Consider the following 25,686-nt stretch of genomic DNA (forward strand, 5'->3'; position numbering starts at 1 on the left):
TGAACTGCAAGGAAATTTATTGTCACTGTACAAAGTGAGACAGACAGACAGAGCCAAGACAGGACAGTTTCAATGCAACAATCTCTTCTGGTCCCCCTGGCGGTGGGGGAGGCAGCAGCAGCAGCAGCAGCAGCGTGGTCTTCCTGGCCGCCCCCACCACCCCGCACCCCTTCCCCTCCAGGGTTCCCTCTAACCGGGACTCCCCGAGGGCGTTCACTACATCTCCCAGCATCCCCAGCTGCAATGGCCTTTGGCTGGGGATTATGGGAGTTGTAGTCCACAACAGCTGGGATTCCCGGCTAGAGGGACACTGCTCCCTCCCCTCCCCCCCCTAGAAATTCGGCTTGTGTTTCTTCACCTCAACCATGAGGTGGTGGATATTGAGGAGCTCCGAGCGGACGGGCAACGCCTTGAGCGGGGGCAGCGCCATGACCTTGTGGAAGCGGTGGTAGTACTGGATCAGCTGCGTCAGCGCCCCCTGCAAGGAAAAGGGGGGAGCCGGTGAGGCACAGGGTGGGCGGCAGGAGGATCCAGCTGCACATGTGGCATCCCACCTTCCGGCCCTCTCACTGGAGGCATCAACAGCGTGGTGTAGTGGTTAGAGTGCAGGACTAGGGCCGCGGAGACCCGAGTTCAAATCCCCATTCAGCCAAGAGACTTGTTGGGTGACTCTGGGCCAGTCACTTCTCTCTCTCAGCCTAACCTACTTCACAGGGTGGTTGTGAGGAGAAACTCAAGTATGTAGTACACCGCTCTGGGCTCCTTGGAGGAAGAGCGGGATATAAATGTAGATCATCATCATCATCAGAACCATTCTCCCTCAGAAGAGGATTGTATCCGATGACAGGATGGGTTGTCACGACCTACTGCTCCACAGACAGGGCCAATCAAAAACTCTGTGGCTAGCCAGGAGGGAGGGACCAACCCCTCAGACTTCAGTTCTTCGCCCTGTCTTGCTCCAAGCAGGTGCTGTGTTGTGCTCCGCTGTTTTCTTCCTTGAGCTTGCTGTCTACTACTTGCCTGACCCTCTATCGCTAGATAGGAGAGGTTTTTGGGAAGGCAGGTTATTTTCCTCAGCCACTGCTCTTGTGTGTCGTAGAAACGTAGGAAGCTGCCTCCTACTGAGTCAGAACCTTGGTCCATCTAACTCCGTCTTGTCTACACTGACTGGCAGCAGCCCTCTGGGGCTTCGGGCAGGAGTCTTTCCCAGCCCTATGTGGAGATGCTGTCAGGGAGTGAACCGGGAACCTTCTGCATGCAAAGTGGACGCTCTACCACTGAGCTATGGCACGCACACACGCGCGCGCACACACACACACACACACACACACACACACACACACGGGGAACGGCATACAGTGCTCACATGTGGTTACCCATCCAAATGCAAGCCAAGGTGAACCCTGATTCACAAAGGGGCTGATTCATGCTTGCTACCGCAGTCATCCAGAATGAGAGGCCAAGGAGCAATGGCTGGTTAAATCGGGGGGTGGGGAGGGGTGGATTTCCAGCCTGGTGGGAGGAAAATCTTACAGGCAGCCGAGCCTCATAACATTCTTGGATTCGGCCTGGCCTCCTCTCGCCACCACAGATCCCTTGGAGAGATGCCTGGTCTTGCAATGCAGGGAGATTGGGGTGTGCGTGTCTTTTTATGAGACGTTCGCCTCGTGCTTTTGCCATCCCAGCATCCTCCAGGCGTATCCAGCCTCTGCCTCACCCTCCCCTCGAGGGGCACCCAGCACCCAGCAGGCCCTCCCACCTTCCCGGGCCCCACCTGGATGATGGTGGTGCCATTCTTGAAGTTGGTGAAGGAGCGCATCACGTCTTGGCTCAGGGACTCCACGGCCGCCTTCCACGTCCCGGCAAAGCCCCGCACCAGCTGCGTCACCCGTGCTACACGCGCAGAGGGAGAGAGAGGGAGAGAGAAGTCTGGCTCCTCCGTGGCCTCAGATCCTCCCCCCATCAGTGGGTGCTTAGCTCACCAGGGGCGTTGCTAGGTGCTTGAACGACCTGGGCCCTGAGTTCACAACCCCCCTTTGGATAATTAAGCTCCATCATGCCCCACCGAATGTTTTCTCTAATATTAGAATTCAGCACCTCTGAAGGTGGAGGCAGCAGAGAGTCTGGTGGGGCTAGGAGCATTCTCCCCTGCTCGACACAGGCCCCTCCACGGCTGCCCCTCCTTTCTGGAAGAGGTCACGGGAGGGGGCTGATGAGACTGGCGGGACTCTGAGCAATTCCTTGGGGGCCTGTGCCCCAGGGACACACACACCCCCCAATCATGCCCCTGCCGCTCACCTTCCTCCCCACGCAGCCGCTCCAACTGCCCCCGCTCGGCCAGCGCCTCGGCCTCCTTGACAAAGGCAATCATGCCCCCAAAGCCGGGGGCCAAGAGCTCCTCAATGAACTCCTGCCGGAGGGGAAAGAGAGACAGTGGTCAGGGCAGAGGAAACCCTGCAGATTCAGCCCTTCCCACTGGACAGCAGAGCTCAAGGGGCCTTTGCCAGATTTCTCCCCTTTCCCGCTCATACCATGCCACCCACATCACTTTGCCATAAAAGTTCCTTAACGGACTCCTGCTCCGTATCATTTCGAAGTTACTAGTCCTCAAGTTCCAACATGGAGCATCAACCTGTCCAGTCAGGGACCAAACCAAGGAGAGCTTCTCCTCAGCATGCTTGGATGAATTCTGCTCCCGTCCACCCACAGCCCTGTCACCTGCTTCCCTGTGGCAGGAAGAAGTGGGGGTGGGGAGAGGAAGATATGGCTCTGTGCCTCTGCTTGCCTGAGTCCGTGCATTCAGCAGCTGCTGGAAGCCTTCCACCTCTTTGCTCTCCTCCACCGCTCGCTCCTGAAGAGAGACAAGAGGAGTGTCAGGGGGTTGGGGAGAGCCTTTTCTCCATGGGGGGGAGACACATGCTTCCACCCACCAGGGGCCCGGCCCCACTCCAGGGCGCTTACCATGAGGACACCCAGCATCATGTCGTAGTTGTTGATGAGGAAGATGAGCTGCTCTTTGCGGGAGGAGAATTCGGCCGCCACACGCAAGACGAAGTTCTCCACTTCAGACTGGGGGGGGGAGGAAGAGGCAGCCATAATCACCTTTAACTCTGTTCTCAAACAGCAGCCTTGGGTGGCGTATGTGAGGGTGAGCACGGCAGCTTCTAGCCCACGAGCCAGGCCCACCACATTGAGCCAACAGTACCACCCCAAGCACCTTAAGTGGCACAGCAGGGAAATGCCTGACTCACAAGCAGAAGGTTGCCGGTTCGAATCCCCACAGGTACGAAATTGGGCAGCAGCAATATAGGAAGATGCTGAAAGGCATCATCTCAGACTGCGCAGGAGGAGGCAATGGGAAACCCCTCCTGTATTCTACCAAAAGAAAACCACAGAGCTCTGTGGGCACCAGGAGTCGAAATCAACTCAACAGCACACTTGACCTTACCGCCTCAAGGGACAAAGCCTCCTAGTGATGTTTGGCATCACTTTCCGCTAGAGACGGAAAATAGGTGGTAGCATTGTTGCCACCTTTGTGCTTTCTCTGTGTCGCCACCCCTTCTGTCTCCCTAACCCTAAACCATTAGGGTAAAATTGCAGTTATTTTCAGAGAGGAAAGGCTTAGAGTCAGGGTCAGAATGAACAGATGGTTGTGCTCTCTCTATGAGATAATCTCTGGAGGACATTCCTGCCGATTTTCACTTCAATTATTCTGACCGATAACAGTTTTATAGTCGTTTTTGTGCTTTAAAAACTTTTCAAAGCTTTTAAAACGCCATTGCAAATTTGGCAGCAGCAGGCCTGATGGTCAGGGCAATAGAAGCATAAACACACACTGAAAGCTGAAAATACTGCAATGCTATACTGCAATTTTCCATCTAGAGTGGTTTAGACTAGGGATGTGCAAGCCGGCCATTCTGCCTGTTCGGTTCGAATCTGGACTGGATTCGAACTGACACAGCCTGGTTTGGTTTTAGCTGAACCGGGTCCAGTCTGGTTCAGCCACTGAGCCAAGCCAAGCCGCTTTGTAAAGGGGGCAGGTTGTAAAGGGGTTGCCCCCAGTTGTAAGAAGCGGGCAAAGAGGGCATCCCTAATCCTAATGATAAAGGCGGGCGGGGGGGAGCAAAATAAAACGGCCTCCATCAGCCTCTGTATCTTTAGAGGAGGCTGCGGCAGAGGCAGTGAAAGTGGCAGAGGCAGAGAGGGCTCCTCCAAGCCTCACGCCGGCCTCTCAAATGACAGCCTGGGTTGTCATTTGGGAGGCCAGTGGGGGGCTTGGAGGAGCCCTGCTGCTGCTCCCTGCCACTTCTCCACTGCTGACTCCTCTAAAGGCAGTACGGAGGCTGATGGAGGCCATTTTATTTCACCACTGGGCAAAGAGGCACCTTTCAATGTGCTGATTCTCTTTATTGAGGAGGGGGAGAGTAACTGGCCCTATCCACCCCCAGCACAGGACCTCCAGTGACTGTTGCTGGTGTCTGTCTTATGTTTCTTTTTAGAATGTGAGCCCTTTGGGGACAGGGAGCCATCTTATTTGTTTGTTATTTCTCTTTGTAAACCGCCCTGAGCCATTTTTGGAAGGGCGGTATAGAAATCGAATTTTTTATTTATTATTATTATTATTTATTATTATTATTATCATCAGTGTTGTAAGTTCATTTGTCTCGTGTTTTGCAACGCAAGCCATGCCTTGCAAATGAGACAGAGAAATGGAACAGTGTGCATGTCTAAGTTAATTCAACAAGTGACATTCCGACGCCAGCTTCAGGAGCAAGGACTTCATCCCCGGTCCTGCTGCTACTGGACCTGGGACGCCCTCTGGGCAAAGTGTGGGCTCTAGTCCTGAGCTACGGCCCTTCCCTTCATGTTTCCGAGACAGACCCCTGGTCCATCTCGCCCAGCGCTGCCCAACTGGCAGGGGCTCTCCACGGTTTCCGGCAGAAAGTCCTCCCCCATCCTGCCCCAAGAGCTTTTCTTAGCACTGGTCTGGTGACCGCCAGCATGAATTGTCCCCTTTGCTAAGCAGGGTTTGCCTTGGTTTGCACTTGGATGGGAGACTACATGTCAGCGCAGAGCTCGGTGGAAGAGCATCTGCTTTGCACGCAAAAGACCCCAGATTTACTTCTCAGCACTCCTCGGTATCTCCAGGTAAGGCTGGGGAAAACTTCTGCCTTAAACCTTGGAGAGCCGCTGCCAGTCTGTGTAGACAAGACAGAGCGAGATGGACCAAGGATCTGACTCGGTCTGAGGCAACTTCCGATGGTACTCTGGGAACAGGCTCCAGGACTTTCTTCATGAGAGCTGGTCTTGTGGTAGCAAGCATGACTTGTCCCCTTTGCTAAGCAAGGGGAAGGAGAAGCCGCTGCCAGTCTGTGTAGACCAGGCCTGCACAAGATATGGCCCGCGGGCCGCATGCCTCTTTTCCTGGCCCACTGGGCCATTCTCCGTGCCTCTCCCTGCTGCGAACCTCTGTGAGGTGTTTTTTAAAAATTCCAACTCTAGCCGCCGCATGGCTGAGGAGCGCCTGCGCAGCTTTCCCCCCGAGGTGGAGGAGCCTTTCCTTTTCCCTTGCTCGCTCCTTTCCCGCCCCCTCTCCAATCTCTGGCTCCCGGCAGTCCAGCGAGAGCGAGGCGGGTGCAAGTCCAGCGCCTGTACCCTGCCTGGGTGCGCGCACACACACCTCTTGCCTCGCTCATTAGCTGGGGCAGCCTTGCTTCCCTCGGGCCAGGAGGCGGCGGCGGCGGCATTGGAGAAGGACAGCGAGCGGGATGGGAGCCGAGAGGGCACCAAGGCCCACCTGCAGCGCTACTTGGCAAGAGGCGGCTTCCTATTGCTGCCGCCGCCTCAGCAAGACCTCCCAAGCTCCCAGGACCTGCCTGGGCCGCCAGCTCCGGAGTATGGGAAAGAGAAGCTCCACAACGGGGGCTGCGCCTTTTTCCTGCTAGGGGCCCAGGGCAGTGGGGGAGGGAGCAGTGTGGTGGCTCTCGAGGAGCCGCTGAAGAGCTGCAGTTTATTTTATTAATTTATTAATTAATTTATTTATTTATTTATTACATTTATATCCCGCTCTTCTTCCAAGGAGCCCAGAGTGGTGTACTACATACTTGAGTTTCTCTTTCACAACAACCCTGTGAAGTAGGTTAGGCTGAGAGAGAGAAGTGACTGGCCCAGAGTCACCCAGCAAGTCTCATGGCTGAATGGGGATTTGAACCCGGGTCTCCCCGGTCCTAGCCCAGCACTCTAACCACTATACCACACTGGCTCTCTGAGTTTGACCAGGGCCGCTGTGGCCACCGCTCCTGCCATATCACCTTTGCATTCCTCCTCTTCCTCGGTGAGCCCTTCTTCACCTGCTCCTGAGGAAGCAAAGCGCCTCGGAACATTTGCAGCAACCCACCCTTGCTGTGTGTGCAGTAAGTGTTTGGCCAACAAAGCAGAAAGGGCCAAGTTGCATTCTTGAGTCCCCTCCCCTGTTCTTATCTCGGAAGCAGATTAGTGATTTCCTGGTGCTGAGAAGCTCTCCGTAATGCAGACCATGTGCGGTGGGGTAGCTATTTCCAACAAGTTTCTTTTTAAACTTTCTTCCTCTCCTCCTCCAAGTCTGCCCCTTTCTCTTTCTCAAGCCAAGCCTGCCCCTTTCTTTCCTCGTCTCATTTCTCTCTTTCCCTCATAAAAGTCTGTGTGGTGAAAGATCAAAGTGTAACCTTCTTATCAAAAATTAATAGAAAATTTTCACTAATTTTTTTCCTTAAAAGTGCTCCGTGTTAAGTGTGATGATTTGACAGAGGTGGAAAGGAAGAACAATTATTGTTATGTATTTTGTACAGATTGTATTGAATTTATTTTATTAGAATTTTTAATTCAATTCATTTTATTTTAACTTAAATTACTCTTGCCCTGCCAGAGCTTCAAATTTAAATTTTGATTAAATTCATTTTAATTATTTTCACTTTAATTTTATTTAATTAATTGATTGATATTTAGTGTTACTTTGATCATCAGCACCCTAAAAATTGACCTCGGCCCGCATGAACCAAGTCACAGTCAGTTTCGGCCCACCAGGTTAATTGAGTTGTGCAGCCTGGTGTAGACACTATTGAGCTAGATGGACCAAGGGTCTGACTCAGTATATGGCAGCTTCCTATGTTCATGCAAAGCAGGTGTTCCTGCACTGGCTCTGGCCTTCTTCCTGCAAGGCGTTCCATTGTCCAGGTCTGGCTCTGACTTGACCATCCTGAGGTCCTTTTACAGAGGACACGAGCCAGAGCCTCACGAGGTCCCAAAGGCTCACGAGCTCCTACCTGAAGCTGTCCCAGCAGCGTCAAAGTCCGGTCGTGTGGGAAGGTCTGGTTGATGCTGACAATGGCCGAGGAGAACTCTGCATAGCGCCGGGTGATCTGGGGGGTGAGGAGACAGACTTAGGATGTGCCTAGACCCAAAGAGAGAGAAGGGGAAACGCACTCCCCCACCACATCCAACCAAGCCAACTACTCTCTAGGGCAGATGCAGCATCCCCAGAGAGCTCAGAGGCCCTGGGGGGAATTTCCCTGCACTTCCTCTTCCCAAGTCCACCCTCCAGGAAAATGCCTCCAAGTGCGTATGCTGCGTGAAGGACCCATAGTACATGAGCCAGCTTGTGGGGGGTGGGGTGGTACCATCTTGAGGGTGGGCATGCTTATTGTGGCTTTTGACAAGGTCTACTCCCCTAGAGATGGAAAAGAGAGGATAGCAGCCCAGTACTTCCAGTTTTTAGTATGTTTTTATTGTTCTGACCACTGGGCCTGCAGCAGCCAAATTTGCAAGTGTTTTAAGAGCTTCGTAAAAACAAAAAAATGATTGTAACATTTTATCGATGTTGTTAGAGGAATGGAAATGGAAATGGAAACTGGCAGGTAAGATCCCCAAAGGTTACTCCATGTTGCGATTACAACAATTTGTTCACTGTTACCCTAACCCTGACCCTTTCTTTTGTGAAAAAAACTCACTGCAATTTTACCCTAGTGGTTCGGGGGTAGCAATAAAGAGGTCATAACACAGAGAAAGCTGTGAGTGCAGCAATGCTATCACTTATTTTCCATCTCTAGGGAGGCAGGCGTTGCCAAAGATCACTACGAGCATAAAATACTAAACGTCAAAAAACATCTATATATTTAATTCTCCTGGGTGTGCCTTTCAAATGTGTGTCCTGGCAGCCCAGCTGATTGGCTGGGCTACGGGGGCGCCTGATTGGGTAAGGCGCACCCAGGAGAACTGGGCGGCTGCAGAGGCAAGGCAGTGGGCCAGGCGGCGGCAGCAGCGGGCCCCAGCCCGGCCGCTGATGTGAGGCGGCAGGGGCGGCCCAGCCCGGCAGCACGATGGTGGTGGTGGCGGCGGGCCTGGCCCAGCCGTGGCGGTGGGACTCACTGGGCCCGGCCCGGCCGCTGCGGCGGGACTCACTGGGCCCGGAGATGCAGATGTTCTGCTAAACTAAAAAGAAAACGTGAGAATTATAAAGCATTGCTCTAAGCACCGCAGTAACCTCTTCTGGCCACTAGAGGCATGATGAGTCATGTCATCAGAACATAATCAGAACATAAGAACAGCCCTGCTGGATCAGGCCCAAGGCCCATCTAGTCCAGCATCCTGTTTCGCACAGTGGCCCACTCTTGGTCAGTTAAGAATCAATTGAAACTATTCCGTTGTTGCTGAAAGCTAGTGCCTGTTGGTGTATGTTGCTCTAAAGTCTCCATCTCAGTAAGTGATGTTTTAGTTTTTTAATAAATCTTTGTTTTTTTGAACTCAGCCCAATGTCTTCAGATAATCTCTTGGGCTAAGTGTCTTTACCACCAGAGCATACTCTGTTGAGTGAGGATTTTAATGTTTCTCCTCACACCCCTCAACACATCCATCCCCTGAGATGGTACCAATGGCCAAGATTCATGGGCCTGGCTCGCGGATTACCACCATCATACACCTGTCCAACCTTTCTTTGCAAAACCACCTTGGGTGCCCTTTTCAGGCAATGAGTTCCGCAGATTTAGCTTTATGAAGCAGCTCTCTATTTAGAAGGGAAGGGAGAGAGTTCGGCCTAGCCTCATCCCCCACAATCTCACAGGGCAAGAGAGAAGCCAGCTTCCCCTACCCGCTCACACACTCACGTAATGGGGCCGTGTGTCCAGGAAGCCCAGCTTCTGGGGGTCTGTGTTCTGGATGCTCTGGATGTTCAGCTCCAAAATGTGCTCAAAACGCGGCCACAGCATTTCCAGCAAAGTGTCCCAGTACCTGAGGGTAGCAGATGGGACCCCTGAAATCCAGCAGTTCTCGAGACCATTTCTTCCCCCAGACCCAGGTTATCTAAAACCCTGATCTGGGGACCCTTGCCTCAGGAAGACTGAAATTCTCTGCCGGCAAATGTGAGTGTGGCCATCAGCGGGTTCCAGAGTTAACATTTCTTGTCTGAGATGACAGCTGGTGAATGCCACCCAGCTTAGGATGGGTGAGGGGAGAAAGGAAACCTTTGTGAGGGACTCCCGGGTCAGCCAAGGAGGAATGGCTTCTCAGAGAGGGAAAGAGACTCACTTGTCAATGGCTGGCACATTGCGCTTGGCCATGATGGTTTTGAAGCGCAAGACGATGTGGATGCAGAGGAAGATGGCGATGCTGTCGTAGCAGTCACTCACATAGGCGTCCATGTGTTTCTGTGAGTGGCAGGGAGAGAAAGACGGGAGGGAGGAAGCAACAGGGATCTTTGAAGAACATAAGAGCAGCCCTGCTGGATCAGGCCCAAGGCCCATCCAGTCCAGCATCCTGTTTCCCACAGTGGCCCACCAGATGCCCCTGAAAAGCCCACAGGCAAGAGGTGAGGGCAGGCCCTCTCTCCTGCTGTTGCTCCCCTGCATCTGGCATTTGAAGGTCTCTGAGGCTGGAGGTGACCTATAGCCACCAGACTAGAAGCCACTGTTAGATCTGTCCAAGCCCCTTCAAAAGCCATCCAAACTAGTGGCAATCACTACATCCTGTGGCAGAGAATTCCACAGATTAACCATGCAGTGTGTGAAAAAGGACTTCCTTTTGTTGCTCCTAAATTTGCAAGCCATCAGTTTTATGGGATGACCCCTGGTTCTCGTGTTGTGAGAGAGGGGGAACCATTTCTCTCTGTCCACTCTCTCTACCCCATGCATACTTTTACACCACTGGCACCCCGCACTCACGAGAAACATGGCCAGGGTCTTGCCCATGACGGCATTGAAGAGGTCCAAGGCAGGAGACCCCGTCACCAGGAAGAAGTCGCAGAGGAAGAGATACTCCCGGCAGCTGTTGTCCAGGAGGGCGTAGTGCTGGCTCCGGAAGAGTGACTCAAAGGGGTACTGGAAGCAGAGGAGGATGGCGATTCAGAGATGCCAGAGTAACTCATCAATCGGAGACACATACACACACACACCCCGGGGACCCAGGCGTCCGGCTTGCTCCTCTTCCCGTCTCTGCTTGAGCACCGCTCGGCCCAGCATCCTCCTCAGGAATCCTGTGGGATTCCCAGCCCCATCGTCCCACTCCCTTACTTACTCGGACGTCGCTCTTCTGGGCCGAGTGGGGAACGATGATGGGGCCCTCCAGCTCGGCCCCCCCAATCACGCTCCCGCGATTCCCCAGCGTGAAGATGGTGTTGCGGTTCCGGAGAGGCGGCTTCGAGAAGAACCGTGGCAGGAGGCAGTCAAGGGCCACCTTCGCTCACAAGGGCCCCGAGTTGAGCGCCTGCCCCACAGCCCTCCCCTCCCACATCCTGCCATGGGGAAGGCAGGGCAGCCCCCAAAGCGAGACTGAGAGGGCCGGAAGGCAGCTCGGGTTCAAGCCCCTCCTCAGCCACGGTCTTGCTGGGCCTGCCCTCTCGGGCAGACTTCAGGTGCTACAGTCAGATCTGGCCCCAATCCTTCCCTTCCCAAAAGGATATCCTTTTTGGCCGTGTCTTCCACCCCCATGAGATCCTCCTTCTCAGCCACTTCCTCGTACTGCAAGTCACAGAGGGAGGGAGGGAGGGAGAAAGAGAAAAAGAAAGAGGCTGTGGAAATGGCAGGGCTGGAGGTGTCAAGAGGGCAGTCTCCAGAAGGAATAACCCTGGGCAGAAGGGGGTGGTCCGTGCGGGAACAGGCACCCTTCCTGCCCTGTTTCTGTTCCCCCTCCCCCTCCCCCCACGCCATCTTACCTGCACTTTCATGAGGCGGTTGGTGTAGGACTTGAAATAGCTGAGGTAGATCTTGCTCATGGTCTCCATGTACTCGTCCCGCACCTCCTTGGCGATGGCCCGTTCGTGCCCCAGCAGGAACTGGTAGAAAAACCTGCCCGGGAACAGGGGTGTCGTTAGGGTGCGGGGGAGATGGGGGCACCGACCTGAACCCTGCGTTGGCAGCAGCGAGATTCCAGTCTGGACTCTCCCCCCCAACATGGGAGAGTGGGGCACTGCAGGGCCGGTGGAGGAGGAGGGCGGTGGCTGCGGCAGGTGGGAGCAGCACTCCACCAGCTGTGGCCACCCAGAGATTTCTCACCACTGCTGGCTGGGAGCACGGCTCCTGCCTGTCGTGGTGGCCGCACTCGGACTCCCCTGGGACCCCTGGCACACTCTGCCCAGCAAACCAGAGTGTGCCACGAGGCCGGCTGCATTGGTGGCTACTGTGGCTGGCAGAAGCCACCCTGCAGCCATCAGAGGTGGGAAGAGGAGAGAGGCATCTTCATGTCACTAGGGGCCTGCATCTCCACTTCTCGGCTGGGCCCCACACTCTTCCCATTGCCTTGAGCCCCTCATTCTCCTAAGGAGGGCTCTGCCTGGGAGGAAAGGGGAGGGGCCATGGAAAGAGGCCCCGCCCCTTCTCGAAAGCCCTTTCAAGCAGGAGGGGAGGGATTATTTGGCTAACTCTGTTTCCTGGAAGGTTACAGCGGCCCTTCTGTTCACTGCCCCCACCCTAGCACTGAGCAGTGCATGCTGGGAGACACAGAACCTCTACAGAGGATACTAGTGACCAGATGCAACGTCCATCAAATTGTGTACTTTGAATTATAAAAAGAGCAAAGCATGCTGGGAAACTCAAGGATGCTTTCCTATTGGTTATTCTCGAGGCAACACAGGGCATCCTGGAAGACCTTGAAGCTGCCTGCCTTCCCAAAGGCCACCCTCCTACCTGTATTTGAGTAGTGCATTCTGGGGAATCTGGTAGTTGGTCATGGGCTTGCGGAAGGAGTAGATTTTCTGCAGGATAAATTCTCGGATTTTGGCCACCGCCTGAGAGAGGTGAGAATTGTGTGCACATGAAACAGGAGACTGGGGACCAGAGACGCCTTGTGCCCATCTTCTTCCCCTCTGCCACCTTCCCTCTGGAATTATTTTATGGTATTACTGTGAGAATCTCCCAACCAAAGGGGGAAAACCTGCTCCCATCTCCCCGAGGATAACAAAATAACTAAGGGGATATTTGTCTGAGTCTGTCTGTCTTTCTTCCTTTCTCCTTCATTCTTTAAACTATGCTCCACTTTTTCATTTCTCACACACACACACACACACACACACACACACACACACACACACACACTAGTTATATAAGCAATGCACCACATAAAACTAGAAAACAAAATACAAACAAAACTCAGCACTATTAATATAAAAAAGGACCCAGAAATAAACATATCACGTTAGACTTAAATATTTCACATAAAACAACATATTTAGCTGCTCTGGCCTAGTATAAGTGAACTTAGAATTCCGGGGGAGGGGGGGAGAGAAGGAATCCACCTTTCTGAAAAATAAGTTTTATAACTCACACTCAAAGATGCTTTAATTGGTGAAAATAATTTATCTTGTATTAAGATTTCCCATACTTTTTGAAACTTATTCCTGGTGGTCTTTTTTAACAATCAAAAGGCAATTGTAAATTTTGCTGATATTGATAACAAAAACAATTAATTCCTTCTACAGATTTGAGGCTTTAGTTTCTTTTAAACCATTCGGTAAAACGATCTCCAGTTTATACGCAACAACACTTCCAAAAAGATCTTTTGCGTATTTCTTAAGTGTCCTCATACACACCCAAAGCTGCAAGGGATACATTTGGTAGCTAGGCCTGCTGCCTTGCATTGGCCCACGGCTCTCCACACAAGGCGACTTCGCTAAGGCACAGAAAACCAGAAGATGAGAGACACTTGTGATCTGCACTCCCAAACTCCCTGAATGGCCGGCTTATGCAGAGAGAGGGTGGGGTTAGGGATGTGCACAGATTGTGATTTGGAGGGCAATTAGGAATACATCCCCTGTAGCTTTAAAACGGAGAGTGGGTGCATACCTCCTCCCCCGCCACTCACTGCCACTTCCTGAATCGGTGGCACTCCTCCCAGCTATCTTTGTGCACTGGCAGACCTCCCCAACAGGGGCTCCCATGTGACACCGGCATGCATGTGGCAACCATGCTGACCAAGCAGATGGCCACCACGCATGTGTGGAGCTCTGATAACTCAGGAAGTGGCAGTGAGGGAGCAGGTATGCACCTGTTCTGCTCCCATGTTCAAGCTGCAGGGGAAGTGTTCCGAATCGCCTACCGAATCTCAATTCGTGCACATCCCTAGTGGGGAGTCTTTCTGGCTGGTGAGCTGCAGCTGGCTTGCCAGATCTCACCCTAGCCAGAACGAAGTAGACATTCTGATCAGTTCACGGTGGAAACTGCAGGGGGTGTCTGTGTGTGTGTGAGCTGGGGGATTGCCCCTCACCTTGGCCTTCAGCTTGTCCAAGACATCAGACACGTCGGTGCATGCCATGGTCTCGCGGAAGGCCTGCTCCTTCACCGCATTGATCTTGTTGTTCAGCTCGTGCAGCTGCTCCAGGAAGCCCTGCTCCGTCACTGGCGTTTCCAAGATGGTGCTGAGGAGAGGGGGCAACAGTGTCAAGGGACCCCCCAGGAGAGAAGGGCTGGCTGGGGCAGACATGACACCTCCCCGCAAGGCCTGGCTGGTCCTAAAAGTGGTCCCACCTCAGAAGTGGGAGTCAGTTCAGACTTCTGATTGCTTGTTTTTAACAAGAAAGAGACGTAAGTTTTGCCCAGAGACGTACGTTTTGGGCGGTATAAGAATATGTTAAATAAATAAGATAAACATATTGTGGCGGTGGGAGGGGAGAGTGGAAACAAAGGCCTTTATCACTCAAGAAACAAGATCTCTGAATCGGTCCTCAGCCAAGCATCTTCCTCTTCACGTGCCTCTCCCACTATTCACACACACTAAAAATCACACTGGGGAACTGCTGAAAACACTGAGCATGTGCATCGCACCTTCCAATGTTCAAAGAGTTTGGATTAATCTCTTGTTAATTTCTTGTTTTCTCTATGTAAACTGCTTTGGGAACGTTTGTTGAAAAGCGGTATATAGATATTGGTTGGTTTGTGATCTTCACAACCATCTTTTGAGGAAAGTGAGTATCGCTGTAGTAGAAACACAGGAAGCTGCCTTATTCAGAGTCAGACCTTTGCTCCTTCTGGCTCAGCGCTGTCTACATCGGGGCTTCTCAACCTTGAGGTCTCCAGATGATGTTGGACTACAACTCCCATCATCCCCGCCTCAGGCCATTGTGGCTGAGGATGATGGGGGTTGTAGTCCAACAACATCTGAGGACCCAAGACTGAGAATCCCTGGTCTACACGGACTGGCCACAGCAATCCAAAATGCAGACCTGATCATGACATTGGGCACCACCAGCTCATCCACCAGCTGGGAGAGACGCCCCCGGACGGCCTGGCGATTGCGCAGCCGGACGTTCATGGCCACCGACTGCTCCTGCAGTGTCTGGATCTCACAGCTGATGCTGCTCAGGTCAGACTGGAAGTTGCTCAGCATGGCCTCCATGCGCTGGAAAAAGAGGAGGGGAGGCAAGGGGAGTGCATGGGTTAGAAAGAGATGGCAGAGGAGTGGGGGGGGAGGAGCCAAAAACCAGTTGCCTGCCCAGGAGGCAGCACTGCAGCATAGCAGGATGAGCAAGCACTGAGCAGACTCTCACCAGAAGCATGACCCAGGATACTGGAAAATGGAGGCTCCATAGGCAGAGGAAGTCCACTGCCAAGTCCCAGATAAGAGCCGCTGCCACCACTATCCCCTGCTGCTGACCTTTCTTAGGAAGCTGCCTTATGCTGAGTCAGACCCTTGGTCCATCTAGATCAGTACTTTATTTAAGCAAGACTGTAAAAAGGGTTTTAACCAACTAAAGTCAGAATTCGAACTACAGTTGTGCGATAAGGAAGAAAAACTCGTATCCAGGATGTACGGCCTATTACTATTGGAAGACACGAGAACGGAGGTAGTAAAAACCTCAATGATTAAATGGGCCCAGGACCTTGGTTATAACATTGACTTGGAAAAATGGGGAAAACTTTGGATAAAAAATATAAAATTTACTGCTTGCTCTAATCTAAAGGAAAATATTTTGAAAATGATGTACAGATGGCATCTTACGCCCAAAAAGCTGGCCGTAATCTATAAGAATATGTCAAATAAATGTTGGAAATGTAAGAAAGAAGAGGGTTCCTATATACATTTATGGTGGACATGCAATAAATCGAGAGGTTACTGGGACTTAATATATAGCGAGCTTAAAAAAATATTCAAAACTACTTTTCCCAAGAGTCCAGAATCAATACTATTAGGTATTGATAACAATGCTCTCCCGAGGAAATATTGGACCCTCTTCATGTACTTAACAGCGGCAGCAAGACTGACATTTGCGCGCAAATGGAAAGACAGTCAATGCCCGTCTAAAGAGGATTGGATTCTTAAAGTACTAGAATTGGCAGAAATGGCGAAATTAACATCACTACTAAGAAATAAATTCGAAGAATTTAAAAAAGAATGGGACCCTCCTCTTGTCTATTTAAAAATACATCACAAAATGGATTTTTGTCAGGCTTTTGAGGGCTAACTACAAATGTTTCAAAAACACCCCAAAGTTGTTTTCTATATGAATTACTGGGGAGAGAATGTTTAATCTATAGGCAAGATCCGGTCATTGTTAACAACACTTGTTCCAATGATGAGATGGAAGTCTTTATTGTGTGTGTTTGTGAGTATTTGTATCATTTGTGTTTGTTCTTTTGTGTTGTGAAAACTGAATTAAAAGTATAAGGCAAAAAAAAGTACTGTCTACACTGATCGGCAGCAGCTCTTCAAGGTTCCAGGCAGGAGTCTTTCCCAAGCCTATCTGGAGGTGCTGCCAGAGACTGAACCTTGGACCTTCTGCATGCAAAGCCGATGCTGTACACTGAGTATGGCCCCATCCCATTCTTGCGAGGGTGAGCTACACTGAGCTACAGCCCCATCCCCTAAGGGGAAGATCTGACAGTGCTCACATGTAGTCACCCATCCAAAGACAAACCAAGGCAAACCCTGCTTAGCAAAGGGGACAATTCATGCTCCCTTCTGAAAGACCGGCTCTCCACCCCAAAACAGAAAGTAGAGATAAATACTCTGACTGACAGATTGGCCTTAGGCACTTTAAACCACCACCACCACCACCCCCCGCCAGGTTTAGGGAGTTACAAATACATACATAAACGGGTTGCATAGTGGGGAGAAGTGTGTCTGGAATAAAACAGCTCACAGGAGAAGTGGATGGAGACTGCAGGACAGGCCGAGGATGTGCTTCACTGAAGGGGGTGCTTCCCTGGTGTTGTGTGGGAGGGCCAAAGGCACAGAGGGCCAAGCAGGGGTGGGGAGGAGGCAGATATTTGGTGCAGAGACTGCCCTGGGGCCTCCGATTACTATTCGGGGCTTGAGCCCTGCCTGTCCGACAAGCCCCGAGCATCTTTGGACAACTCTTTCTGGGTGGGCCTGGAAAAGACAACTCAGCTGGTGGGGCAGGGAAGGGGGTCCTCCCATGTTCAGGAATGGAGCGTGGGGAGCCGTGTTCCCTCCAAGAGGGACTACCAGTCATTGACTACAACTCCCATGATCCCCAGCCAAAGGCCACAGCAGCTGGGAACTGCTCTGACAGTCAACCCTGGTGGGGATTGGAAGAGAGGAGTCTGCATCCCAGAAAGGTGGGGCAGGGAGTGATGTCCCAGGGGCCAACTGCAGGCCTGGGATGGAGTCGCAGGGACTGAGAGAGGGACGTCAACTGGGGAAGAACAGCTGCCCCAGAGGGACCCCTCAATTGCCGAGTAGCTGTGCAGGAGCCAAGGGTGGCGGGTACCAGTTGGAGGGGTGGGGGATGCAGGGGAAGTAGCTCCTTGCCTGACATCTCGCCCCAAAGGGGACGTCTCATTATGTCTCTTGGCCAATGCTTCAGCCTCTCATCTCAAAAATGGAATACAACGCAGAGCTGCTCCACAAGGTTGTCGGAATGAAGTGTTCGGATCCAGAGGGAGAGAGCGAGATCAATGGCCTCACCTCCAAGACTGCATCGCAGGCTGTGATCTGAGTGTGCAGTGACGCAATGTTCTTGCTCTCCTTGATATCTGGATGAGGCTGCTAAGGAGAACCACCTGCTTGGAGGGACCCCACATCCCACATACCAAACAGCTGAGCAGAGAAACTGGACACACTCAGGCATGCCACATGCAGCAATCCGTGCCCAGGTGAGCCCTTGGATTCTGGACAGAGGCACACAGGTGTGTCTCCCCTTTCTGCGTCCAACCCAACCCCTTTGCCACCAGCTGCGGATACAATCCTTGATTGACGCATTCTCAATCTGATGAAGCTCCAGCTCCACCTGCTTGGAATACTGCCTCAGGTCCACCCCCTGCAAGGCGAAAAGGCAGCGTTGGGGAACCAGGCAACCAGGGGCCCAGCCAACCGGGGCACCCCACGCTTTGCCAGAGCAACCTCCTCCCCAACCTCCTCCCCAGCTTCCCTGGGGGCTCACCGTTTTCAAGGCCTCCTGCACCAGAGCATCCTCCAGGTTGGCTTGGATGTGAACTGAAAGAGAAAAGGGAGAGGGGCCAGAGCTCAGAGGCAGAACATCTGCTTGGCATGGAGGAAGTGCCAGGTTCAATCCCCGGTAGCATCTCCAGGGAGGGCTGGGAGAGAGCCACTGCCAGTGTAGACCAGGGATTCTTAACTTTGGGCCCCCAGATGTTGTTGGCTCACAACTCCCATCACCCTCAGCCACAAAGGCCATGTCTGGGGATGATGGGAGTTGTAGGCCAACAACATCTGGGGGCCCAAGGTTAAGAAACCCGGGTGCGGACAATACTGAGCTTGATGGACCCATATTGTGACTCAGTCTAAAGCGGCTGCCTATGTTCCTATATCACGACTGCAGAAGCCCAAAACTGTGGGGCAGGGAGAGGACAGCAGCATGCAATCTGGACTGGGCCTTATCTCAGTGGCAGAGCATCTGCTTTGCACGCGGAAGGTGCCAGGTTCCATCCCTGGCAGCATCTCCAGGGAGGGCTGGGAGAGACTCCTGTCAGGAACCTTGGGGAGCAACTGCCAGTCAGTGTAGACCAGGGGTTCTCAACGTTGGGTCTCCAGATTTTATTGGACTTCAACTCCCATAATCCCCAACCAAAGGCCACTGGGGCAGGGGATTATGGGAGCTGAAGTCCAATAGCATCTGGGGAACCCAGCGTTGAGAATCCCTGGTGTAGACAGTACTGAGCTGGATGGACCAAAGGCAGCTCCCTGTGTTCCTACCTTGCAGGGAGATGGCGGGGGTGGGGGGGAATGAGACTGCAGCTCAGGGGGAAAGGACCTGCTTTGCAAGCAGAAGGTGGGAGGGCCAATATGCGGCAGCATCTCCAGGGAGAGATTCGCACCGGAAACCTTGGAGAAGCTGCTGCCAGTCACCGTAACACAGAGTAAAAGTGTTCTCCCTTCCGATCTGACAGAAGGTAGCTTTGGATATTAGAAACTAGGCTTAGTTCCAGGATGCCAGTGCTGCTTCGCCGCTCACCACAAAGCTGTGACGAGGGGAAGACTGATGGAGATGGTGCCCTCCAACTGCTATCATAGGAACATAGGAAGTTGCCGTTTACGGAGTCAGACCCTTGGACTATCTAGCTCAGTATTGTCTTCACAGGCTGGCAGCAGCTTCTCCAAGGTTGCAGGCAGGAATCTCTCTCAGCCCTCTCTTGGAGATGCTGCCAGGGAGGGAACTGGGAACTTTCTATGCTCTTGCCAGAGCAGCGGCTCCACCCCCTGAGGGGAATATCTTACATTGCTCATACTTCTAGTCTCCCTTTCATATGCAACCAAGGTGGACCCTGCTTAGCTAAGGGGAGAAGTCATGCTTGCTGCCCCAAGACCAGCTCTCCATGAAGGGCAGTCTCTCGGGGCATTACCAACTTGGTTGGATGGAGCCCCATCTAGGGCAGGGAACTGCTGTGCCAGTTCTGGACGCAAGGGTGTGTGGGTGTGCACTCTGGGAGGGAAACCTGCCAGGGTCAGAAGCATATTCTGGATGCAGAGGAACACACTCTGCTGGTGGCAGTCAAGGGCACAACACCAGGGATGGGACGACCACCTTACCATGGAGGAGAGCTGGTCTTGTATTGTCCCTTTTGCTAAGCAGGGTCCACCCTGGTTTGCATTTGAATGGGAGACTCATATGTGAGCACTGTAAGATATTCCCTTCAGGGGATGGAGCCACTCTGGGAAGAGCATCGGAGGTTCCAAGCTCCCTCCCTGGCAGCATCTCCAAGATACGGCTGAGAGAGACTCCTGCCTGCAGACTTCTGTGTAGATGCTGCCAGTCTGTGCAGACAATACTGAGCCTGATGGACCAAGGGTCTGACTCAGTAGAATGCAGCTTCCTATGTTCCTATATTCATGTTTCCAGAGGCTCTGGCTAGTGAGAGAACCTCCTTTCTCTGAGGATGGGAGAACCGTTTTCTTGCCTTCCCTTGAGTCAGAGTCTGTTCCCTACAATGACCAAAAAGTGCAAGCAAGGAGAAGAGGGAGGGGGCTCTGCAGAGCACCCAACTTACTATCCACTTCATCCAGGATGAACTCCTCGGACGTCAGGTCCAGATCCCCCAGGTTCAACTGCAGCACTTCCTCGCTCTGGCCCTGAATGGCAGAGAAAGAGTGGGGGAGACGGGCTGAGATCTAATCATGGACGTGGGGAGGAGGCAGGCGGTAGGAGGCCAGGAGCGATTCAGAAGAGCGATTCTGAGAAAGGGCCAGAGGAAGAAGACGAGCAGGAAACTATGAGGCAGGCGGAGCCGCTCAGCCCTAAGAGAAGGCTTAGAAGGCTCTTTCCTTGGAGGGCTCTGGGGGGAAAGAGGGCAGAGCAGACACTCTCCTCTCACTGGGCATGAGATCAGAATTGATGGGGCAGTGGATCCACCCAGCAAATAAGCCCCGAAGGGCCAATGGCTGCAGACGGAGACGGCTGACTCTGCTCCAGAGCAGAAAGAGAACCGCCCCCCTCCACACACACACATAAGAACAGGAGAAAAACCCTGCTGGATCAGGTCAAGGGCCCATCAAGTCTAGCATCCTGCTTCACACAGCAGCCAACCAGGTGCACCTGGGAAGCCCACAAGTGGGGGAAAGAGAGAAATGTCCTTCCCGTTGATGTTCCCCAGTACCTAGAGGCTTTTCAGAAAGCAGTTTTACTGCAAGGCTTTACTGCGGGCTCGGGGCATAATGGATACTTTGATGCAAAAAGAGGATTTTTAAACACAGGACATAGATCAGTTCCAATACGGAGAGAAAACCCCGAATTGTGTGTTAAGTGCTCCCTGAAATATCACACAGACTTCAGGGTCAATCTGGCTGATATGTGAACGTGCATCCACCCTCCCCAAGTAAAGTCGCAATAAAGTTGCTGTCTGAAAAAGCTCCTGGAGTCCAAGGGCATGTGCCCTTTGATCCTGACGAAAATATACAGACTAGCAGCCACTGATGGCCTATCCTGTGTGTCTAATTCGTTTTTAAAACCCTTCTAGATTGGTGGCCATCACCACATCTGGCAGCAACAAATTCCATAGTTTAACACCACATTGTGTAAAGAAATACTTCCTTTTTTCTGTCCTGAATCTCACAGCATTTAGCTTCAACAGATGACCTGGGGTTCTAATATTATGAGAGAGGGAGGGGAAAAACCTCACTCTATCCACTTGATCCACTCCATGCATAATTATATTAATTATGTACCTCTATCATATCCCCCCTTGCCCACCTTTTTTCTCAGCTAAAAAGGTCAAAATGTTGTAGTCTTTCCTCATAAGGCTGCAGGGGAACAACTGTTCTCATAACATTTCGGAGGAGCAAAAGCAAAAGAGAAGGCGTGCCCTAATCTCTTGCCTGCAGCTTCTCAAGGCATCCGGTGGGCCACTGTGTGGAACAGGATGCTGGACTAGATAGGCTTTGGGCTTGATCCAGCTGTTCTCATGTTTTTATGTAGTCCCTTCAGCCCCCACATCATTTTGGTTGCCCTTCTCTACACCTTTTCTAGTTCTATCCTTTATGCAAAGGCACCCAGTACATTTGATTCAAGACAAAAGAAAGAGACTTCGCTTCCTTCAGATGTTATTATAAAGTCCCACCCCCCACCGCATCACTCATCATTCATGGTGAGGGGAAGAGCCTTCCCCATGATGGTGGGCAGTTCCGTGATTGTGAGAGTGTGTCCACACATGCAGTTATAGAAGTGCCCACCATCACGAGCCTATTAGGCACATAAGAGCCTGGCTGGATTAGGACAAGGAGGGTCCACCTAATCCAGCATCTTGTTTAAAAGAAAACCCACGGAGAGGCCCACAAGTGGAGCATGAAAGTGGCATGAATATTGGTGGAATAAGGCACATTTCTCACAAGAGTCAAATGTTGCAAGATTGTTACGAAAAACTTTCTTTTCTGAAGAAGTGAATGTATGTAGTAGTTGTTGTTTTTTAATTTAAAAAATTTAAATACATAAATAAAAAATATAATAGAATCAAGTGTCATGAAGCCATGAGCCAAAGGCACAGGAGGCAGCTTCCTTGCTCCAGCGAAACAAGTCTATCATATGTCCAGTCAGTGCTGAGTTGGGGAACCACCTGCCTGGGGACACCAAGAAGTTGGCCTTCAGTTCCACCATGGAAGAAAGGCAAGACAGAAATGTCACAAAATAGAGAGCGAACCTTCCCCAGCAACATGGAGCCTCTATGCAGATGTCATTCCTGCCTAACATTGCCTCCTTAGCCTGTCCGTCCATCCTCCCTCTTTTTGCATGGGCACCCTCCCTGACGCCCACCCTGCTTCAGAGAGACCTGAGCTTGGAAGCCAAGCTCTATATAGCTGTTCTGTTGAGAGACCTGACCTCTCCCCTCTCTCTCATCCACAAGCAATACATCCTACATGTACTTCTGCGAATGTGCCTAAACCCCTTTGAAAGCTCCCTGAGCCAGTGGCTGAAAGTGGAAAGGCAGAAGTTCAACAGGCATATCCTTCTCAGACACCTAGATATGTGCACACACGCACGCACACACACGGTATATACATTTGTATAGGCGCCCACACACAAAGGCTTCCCCATCCAGACCGGAAGTGGGGTCCTAAGGGACCGGAAATGGGAACCGGTAAGCGGCCCTCACCGATCCGGCCCCCGCCTCCTCTTCCTCCATCTCCCCTGGGCGCAGCGGCCGCCTCCAGTCCTCCTCAGGCCCTACAACAGCTGCCATTGAGCTTCTCCCACCGCTTTCTTCCACCTCCGCCACATCCGGGGGTTCCGGAGAAGCCACTTCCGGTCGTTGAAACCCTCAGAAAACTACAAGCCCCAGAATGCCTCGGGACGATGTTGCGGAAGTAGCACGTTATTCCTCCTTCCTCAAAACGTTTTGAAGGTGTAGGGCGGATAAAGCCTCGTCTTGGGAGGGTCGCAAAAAGAAAGGCAAAGTCCATTTTAAAGTTATCTATTTCACGGATATTGAGTTCTAAATTTTACGGAACCTTTGGCTCTGGTTTCTTGCTTCCAACCCGGCGGGCATAGAACACTGCTCATTAACAAAGGGTGTACCCGTCCCATAGAGTAGCACTATGTAGCTTGAACTTCCGGCAACAGAGCAGAGTGGCATCACTATATCCCTTGGCATATCTGTAGTGAAACCCCTATATTCTTTGCCTAGAGTGCTTAGCCAGCGCAATTTAGACAGGAAATGCAGTTGAGCAGTGCCTTTTTAACTGCTTTAAACTCTATGCCCTTTTGGGACACCGGAAAAGTACTTGCCCTTACTTACTTCTAGGCTTCAGTCTTGTGGTACGACGAAACAGCTCTACTTCCGCCGGAAAATGCCTTCGCTGCGAGGGCGGGGCCTATATCGAGCTCTTCGAGGCTCTACTACTTCCTTTTCCGGCTGCAACGGGAGCGAGAAGCAGGCGCCGTAGCCATGGTGGGTGCCGAGAGGGACGTGGCTGGGCTTTGGGGAAGCTGGGAATCCGCCGCCATCCGCCCTCGGATTGATGGGAAGGGAGGTGTGGAGTGGTCCGGCAGGAAGGGAGCCGCTGAGTCTTTCTCTTAGTCCGGGTATTGGGGACAGTGGGATCAGGAGCTTCAAGGAGCCAGTTAAGTTCTCCAGCGGTACTTTGAGAGGGTTAGGCCTTGTCACAGGGTGGAAGTGAAAGTCCTTCACCCTGCAGAATTCTGTCTTGAGTATTGTTTTCCTAGCTCGGAGAGGTGCTTACTTGATGAGCTACTGTCTGTTGAACCGAACCTGTAGTGCAAAGGTAGTGTTGCAGCTAATTGGAGGTAGATTGGATTGAGAAAGGGCTCCTGTCTGTTCTGGTTAGATGTCTGTAGCCCTTAACAAGCAATGTTTGTTATGAGTGACTTGTGCAATAGACACAACTCCCTTTTCTGCGAGTGTGGCCTGTGCAGGGCATAGGCAGGGTCTCCTGTTGCATTTCCCGAGTTTGGCATCTTGGACTTCAAAAGAACTTGGGGCCTTCCTCATGTGCATCTAATAAAAGCAGAGAACCCTAGTTGTTCCCTCACTGTTGCTGTGAGATCTGAGTTTGGAAGTGGGGGAAAAGGCCCTTTAAGGCTCTATGTAAATTGGGGCCTGCCTGGTGAAGTGGTGGCTGTTGGTGTTGACCATGGTGTGATCCCAGGGAGAGCAGAAGGGAACTAGGGGCCCCCTCAAAACCATTTTAAGTAGCTCGAGCAAGTGAGCCTAGCTGTATGTTGGTTAAATTTCTATACTCTTTTCATTTTAAAAAATCTTAAAGTGGTTTGCAGCATATTAATAAAACCTATAATTTTTTTTTTAAAAACCAAAACTATAAAATGGTAAAAACACAGCACATAGAGGCAGCACCAATAATGGAGAAGGGGAATAGCACTTCTTAATATTTATTTATTTATTTTACATTTATATCCCGCTCTTCCTCCAAGGAGCCCAGAGCAGTGTACTACATACTTAAGTTTCTCTTTCACCACAACCCTGTGAAGTAGGTTAGGCTGAGAGAGAAGTGACTGGCCCAAAGTCACCCAGCTAGTCTCATGGCTGAATGGGGATTTGAACTCAGGTCTCCCTGGTCCTAGTCCAGCACTCTAACCACTACACCATGCTGGCTGTGTTAAAAAATCTGGTTTGAACTTCTTTAAAGCAGCATAGGAGACAGAGGAGCAGTTGCCCATTAGGAGAACATTCCAAAGCCATGACTGAAAAGGCCTTGTCTATGTTACAGAGAGAGGATGTACAGGGCAGGCGGGCAGAAGTGTTAGGAGTGTAGGAAGTTGCCTTATTCCAAGTCAGACCATTGGTCTATCTAGCTCAGTATTGTCTACACAGACTAGCAGCAGCTTCTCCAAGGTTGCAGGCAGGAATCTCTCTCAGCCCGATCTTGGAGATGCTGCCAGGGAGGGAATTTGGGAACCTTCTGCTCTTCCCAGAGCAGCTGCTCCATCCCCTGAGGGGAGTATCTTCCAGTGCTCACCTGTAATCTCCCATTCAAATGCAAACCAGGGCAGAGGCTTCTTAGCAAAGGGGACAATTCATGCTTGCTACCACAAGATCCAGTGACTGTAGTAGTTTTCTCCCAGGTTAATCTAGCTTAGTATTGTCTACACTGACTGGCAGCAGCTCTCCAGGGTTTCAGGCAGGAGTCTTTCCTAGCCCAGATGCTTTACCACTGAGCTGTGGCCCCAAGGGGACTATCTTAACAGTGCTCACATGTAGTCCCCCATCCAAATGCAAACCAAGTTGGATTCTGCTTAGCAAAGGGCACAATTCATGCTTGCTGCCATAAGACCAGCCACTTAAAAGGCACAGCAGGGAAATGACTTGACTAGCAAGCTAGAGATTGCTGATTCAAATCCCCGCTGGTATGTTTCCCAGACTTTGAGGAATACCTATATTGGGCAGCAGTGATATAGGAAGATGCTGAAAGGCATCATCTCATACTGCGTGGGAGATGGAAATGGCAAACAGCTCCTGTATTCTACCAAAGAAAACCACAGGGCTCTGTGGGCGCCAGGAGTCGAAACCGACTTGACAGCACACTTTACCAAAAGACCAGCTCTCCTCCTCGGCCCTTCTGCCATGGCAGCCGAACCATTCTGCTTTTGGCTCATTTGCTTGGATGGTGCCCCTTCTGGACTAAATCCACTTTTCTTCTCTCCCTTTCTCTACAAAGAGTCTCGTGATTCCAGAGAAATTCCAGCACATCCTGCGAGTTCTCAACACCAACATCGATGGGCGACGGAAGATTGCCTTTGCCATCACCGCTATCAAGGTCCGTGAGAAACTGGCGGGGGGAGTC

The 25,686-nt window shown here is 51.7% G+C and overlaps 2 protein-coding genes across 5 annotated transcripts in view; one reads left to right on the forward strand and one right to left on the reverse strand.

Annotated features, from left to right (window-relative positions):
• On the reverse strand, positions 1 to 23,219 carry VPS52 (VPS52 subunit of GARP complex). Of its 4 annotated transcripts, none has more exons than XM_053298853.1 (20): positions 22,521 to 22,695; positions 19,926 to 20,007; positions 17,861 to 17,913; positions 17,662 to 17,737; positions 17,386 to 17,453; positions 14,681 to 14,856; positions 13,726 to 13,876; positions 12,150 to 12,250; positions 11,180 to 11,312; positions 10,928 to 10,985; positions 10,543 to 10,676; positions 10,191 to 10,346; positions 9,559 to 9,677; positions 9,138 to 9,261; positions 7,302 to 7,397; positions 2,962 to 3,069; positions 2,786 to 2,851; positions 2,299 to 2,410; positions 1,775 to 1,893; positions 1 to 478 (listed from the first exon to the last, which is right to left on the reverse strand). In XM_053298853.1, the coding sequence occupies exons 1-20, from the start codon at positions 22,605 to 22,607 to the stop codon at positions 332 to 334; spliced, it is 2,166 nt and encodes a 721-aa protein (XP_053154828.1). In that variant the 5' UTR covers positions 22,608 to 22,695; the 3' UTR covers positions 1 to 331. The 4 variants fall into 4 exon arrangements, with proteins under 4 accessions (XP_053154828.1, XP_053154830.1, XP_053154832.1 ...); XM_053298855.1 differs by lacking the exon at positions 22,521 to 22,695 and adding an exon at positions 22,427 to 22,490; XM_053298857.1 differs by lacking the exons at positions 17,386 to 17,453; positions 17,662 to 17,737; positions 22,521 to 22,695 and adding an exon at positions 23,163 to 23,219.
• RPS18 (ribosomal protein S18) overlaps positions 23,181 to 25,686 on the forward strand; it is an 11,942-nt gene continuing 9,436 nt past the window's right edge. Inside the window, exons 1-2 of the mRNA XM_053298858.1 lie at positions 23,181 to 23,315; positions 25,561 to 25,659. Of these exons, the coding sequence (XP_053154833.1) occupies positions 23,313 to 23,315; positions 25,561 to 25,659 (102 nt within the window). The 5' untranslated portion in view covers positions 23,181 to 23,312. The remainder of the gene's footprint in view (positions 23,316 to 25,560; positions 25,660 to 25,686) is intronic.

Source organism: Hemicordylus capensis, chromosome 2 (genome assembly GCF_027244095.1).
Source record: "Hemicordylus capensis ecotype Gifberg chromosome 2, rHemCap1.1.pri, whole genome shotgun sequence".
Taxonomy (NCBI): domain Eukaryota; kingdom Metazoa; phylum Chordata; class Lepidosauria; order Squamata; family Cordylidae; genus Hemicordylus; species Hemicordylus capensis.

What these genes read in the sequence shown, in the direction of transcription:
- VPS52 (XM_053298853.1), bottom strand. Translation starts at nt 22,607, where the DNA reads ATGGCAGCTGTTGTAGGGCCTGAGGAGGACTGGAGGCGGCCGCTGCGC. An exon ending in AGACCCTGGCCATGTTTCTC is followed by an intron (nt 9,678 to 10,190) that starts GTGAGTGCGGGG and finishes TGCCACTCACAG; the next exon opens with AAACACATGGACGCCTATGT. An exon ending in GCGGCTGCGTGGGGAGGAAG is followed by an intron (nt 1,894 to 2,298) that starts GTGAGCGGCAGG and finishes CTGCGCGTGTAG; the next exon opens with CACGGGTGACGCAGCTGGTG.